The sequence below is a fragment of the Priapulus caudatus genome, unplaced genomic scaffold (genome assembly GCF_000485595.1).
Source record: "Priapulus caudatus unplaced genomic scaffold, Priapulus_caudatus-5.0.1 Scaffold641, whole genome shotgun sequence".
Lineage (NCBI taxonomy): Eukaryota > Metazoa > Priapulida > Priapulimorpha > Priapulimorphida > Priapulidae > Priapulus > Priapulus caudatus.
This window is the reverse complement of record NW_014577702.1, coordinates 160169-163980: the sequence shown is the minus strand read 5'-3', so window position 1 is coordinate 163980 and position 3812 is coordinate 160169. Positions and strand designations below refer to the sequence as shown.

The window sequence follows — 3812 nt, the reverse complement described above, 5'->3', positions numbered from 1 at the left end:
GTCTTACGACAGTACGCAGCGCTGTCACCTTTGCATCCGTGCCCCGAATTCATTCGGCGCACGGATCCATAGCTGCCAGCGCTGCATACTGTCGTAGGACGTTCCCGCGGTCGCGTGCGCCTTGCCGCGGAAATGCGCGCAAGATCTGCGCTTAGCGCTTTGGATTAACACCTCCTTTCGGCAACGCTTTTCTAGTATCCCGTCTCATCTTGATCCGCCCCTGCTATAGCTGTGTTAACGTCTATGTTTTCTCTTGTTATCGCGTAGGTCTACATACGTGCGCACGTACGTATGTAGACACATTGTACGAACGCACGCACGCACGCGCGCACGCACGCGCGCACGCACACATACATACAAAAACACGCACCCACACACGCACGCACACACGCACACACACGCACGCACACACACACACACACACACACACACACACACACACTCCAACACACACCATAGCTGCGGGGATGATGTATAAATGTGTACCTAAGCGAATGAGGATCGTGTGAGAATGAGTGCAAACAGAGACCCTGCCTTGGGGAAAAATGACTGCTGTTACGTTTCACGGATGCACACCTGCTTCAGATGATCATTTGCCTGCATCCATGCACTACTGCATTACCTGGTGGATACGTGCTAGGGAAAGGAAATTAGAACTACTCATGATACTAAGATGTAGTAACAACTAACCTAACAGCATCCAAAATAAGAAGAACTCTCCAAACCTGGTCTTTAACATGATGTAATATAATATATCATTATAAATCAGTGCACAATAACGTATTTTATGCAGAGATTTTCACAACATCGTAAAATACTGTGAGGTATAAAACATTGTGCCTTGCTTTGCAGCACATTAGTCATTAGCGCTAGTCTAGTGATGTCCTCGCACAGCACTGTATTACATAGCTAGGAAGGGCCAGTGCCGCACAGTCACCGCTCAGTACATATGCGAAGCATCTCCTTTAGGTCTGTTAGCTTCTCTCTGGGCTTCCCCCGCTCACGCCCCCTCTCTATCTCCACCGCATCTATCCTCTTCCAGTCGTCAAACGATACAGTCTGTACACCTGCAAAACAAACAACAAAACATTCGCTGCGTTAAAAATACAAGGCAGCAATAAAAACACGTCTTTCATAAAATTCAAAGAATAAAACTAAAACAATATAATATAGTACCCTTGGGTTAATCCTTATTTACTCAAACTGACTACAAATTTTGTGTGTGTTCCATAGTATATTCACAGAATAAAAACCTGCATGTGAAAACGTTTCATACATAGAGAATTAGACCATCTCATGAAATACATCAAATCTTCTATTTCACTAACTAACCTTTGACCTTTGACCCTAATCTATAGTAGTTTTACCACATGAAATCAAGATTATCATTATATAGTCTATAATATGACACTCCTGATAAAATCACGTCTAGTAAATGAACATCTTGAAGTCCTTGCTCCTCATGAGAAAAATCTCAAACAATTATTGTTGTTAATGAAAACAACATCGCATAGTCTCGACTTCACGAAGTGAGAATAAACTCCAATAAAAAAGCCGATAATTTAAAGATACTCGGTGAATGTATCGTTTCATTAAAACATCGCCGAAAATTAAATAGTCACTTCCTCCATCACATTCTTCGCACTCCGCACGTATCGACACGATCTGGCAGCATGCCAACGTTAATTTGATGCCACAAGATCACGCTTGCTAAATTTTACCAGCCAAACTCGCTGTAGTCGTCGTCAGCGCGTGGTACGACCTTCAACCGAACGCAGGCAAACACGATGAATGACCCAGCATCAGTCAGTAACCTCCTACAACGAACTACTGCCACTCGACGCTATAACCGTAACATTCCATCAGCTTCGCTTGATATCTGTGCACAGGCACTTGGGACAGAGTCAGTAACAAGAGCCGCAGTGCGACAGGGCTCATCTGGTGTCTGGTGTTCTGCTGATAAATTCATTTGTGCATAGCAAGACGTCTTATACATAAGTCTTCTTTATTCTTGTTTGACTTTCGTAGCCAATTTGCGAGCAACAAATCTGATAGATGTTTGAAGGCCTTTGACCTTCGGCCTTTCGCCGTGCGTCCGTGAGTGCCATTAGTGATCGCTCTATAGGAGATTAAACACGGAGGCTAGATCAAATATATGCGCTCTCCCGCCTTAAGTGCCTGCTCGGGTCTACCACGGATAGATTCTCTATACCCTGCTTTCGGTTATGTTGACGCGCGACCCATATCGCAATTTCTTCATATAGGCCCTGCGGCGACAAGGAAAATCTTACGAAAAACCTCGGGATGTTTCGAGATGAGAGCAAACTAACAATTATGAGGGAGACGGGAGGGGGAGGTTGCACGCATGCACGCAGCGACGGTCCGTCTGTCAATCTGTCTCAATGTGCTTCTACACGCGACGTACGTAATCACGCCATGCGTCGCCACGGCTCATGCACCCACGCACACATATCTCCCTCACCGCAGCTAGGCTTCGTCTTCTTGCCCGAATCATATTACAACCAGTGCTGACTAGTGGTGATATGCGCTGGTGATGGCACACACGAGAGCACTCTTGCTAGTAGTCGGATAATGATGCACGCGCATGCGGCCGAACAAAGAAGCGTTTGTCGTACTCGTCTCGTAATTGCTCGCGGAAGAATGTCTCATATCAGATTAATCTCGTCGCTGGCGTGTATTTAACAGAAGCAGTGCAGTCGCAGCACCGCGCATGCGCGCCTGTGTGTATAGAACGAAGAGCTATATGAAGAATGAGTATTCTAATTTATGGCCAGTGCCATGAAATGATATTGCCTGACGTCCCCGCCAAAGGATGCGCGTACGGGGGCGAATAAGTAAAGATAGCGAAAGAGAGAGAGAGGGGGAGAGCGAGCGAGGCAGGGAGTCAACAATGGGAGCTGCAAGTTAACGTTAGCTATTCACGTATGGAAGAGCGTGGACCACAACGCAGACGAGCGGATATTGAAGCCGGCTATAGAAATTGTCTTCCCTCTGTTGCAACAGCGACCAGTAGATAGTGTCTCGCCTCTGATGCAGCAACCCGGCAGTTCATCGGTAACGGTTACCGCCGTTTTCGCGTGCGTTTTCGTTTCTCCTCCTCTTTCTCCTCTTGTCCCTTCACATCATTCTCCGTCCCCTCCAACTTCTTCCACTCTCTCCCTTCCCCTCCTTCTCCTCCTCCTCCTCCTCCGCTTCCTCTTCCTTGCCCCTGCTCCTTCTCCTACATAACCTCGTCCTTCTACTTCCCATTCTCCTGTATTTCTATCATCACGCTTCTGTTCTTCCCTCGCCTCTTTTATCGCCATTCTTCGCCATGTTTCGCGTCATCGTTCTCAATTTCCATCTCTTCTAACTTCCTGTTTTCGTCGTTCTTGGTCGATTTTCCCATCTATCACTCGTTACAAGCGATGACTTGCTGGATTACGGTGTGCTTGGCTGACACCATAGAGGGCGCGCGTGAGCTGAGAGGGGTGCGTGGGCACCGGGAGGGGCTCACGGGGTTGAGCACACGTGACATGCCCATAGAGGGAGCGCGGGAGCTGAGAGGGGTGCGTGGGCACCGGGAGGGGCTCACGGGGTTGAGCACACGTGACATGCCCATAGAGGGAGCGCGGGAGCTGAGAGGGGTGCGTGGGCACCGGGAGGGGCTCACGGGGTTGAGCACACGTGACATGCCCATAGAGGGAGCGCGGGAGCTGAGAGGGGTGCGTGGGCACCGGGAGGGGCTCACGGGGTTGAGCACACGTGACATGCCCATAGAGGGAGCGCGGGAGCTGAGAGGGGTGCGTGGG

General features: G+C 48.8%; 1 protein-coding gene across 8 annotated transcripts in view; it reads right to left on the bottom strand.

Moving 5' to 3' along the window:
* Nucleotides 1-726: 726 nt before the first annotated feature.
* Nucleotides 727-3812, bottom strand: part of LOC106812380 (NADPH:adrenodoxin oxidoreductase, mitochondrial-like) — a 20617-nt gene continuing 17531 nt past the window's right edge. For all 8 annotated transcript variants that reach the window (XM_014816244.1, XM_014816246.1, XM_014816242.1 and 5 more), the window contains exon 13: nucleotides 727-1067. In XM_014816244.1, coding sequence (XP_014671730.1) covers nucleotides 934-1067 — 134 coding nt within the window. In that variant the 3' untranslated portion in view covers nucleotides 727-933. The remainder of the gene's footprint in view (nucleotides 1068-3812) is intronic.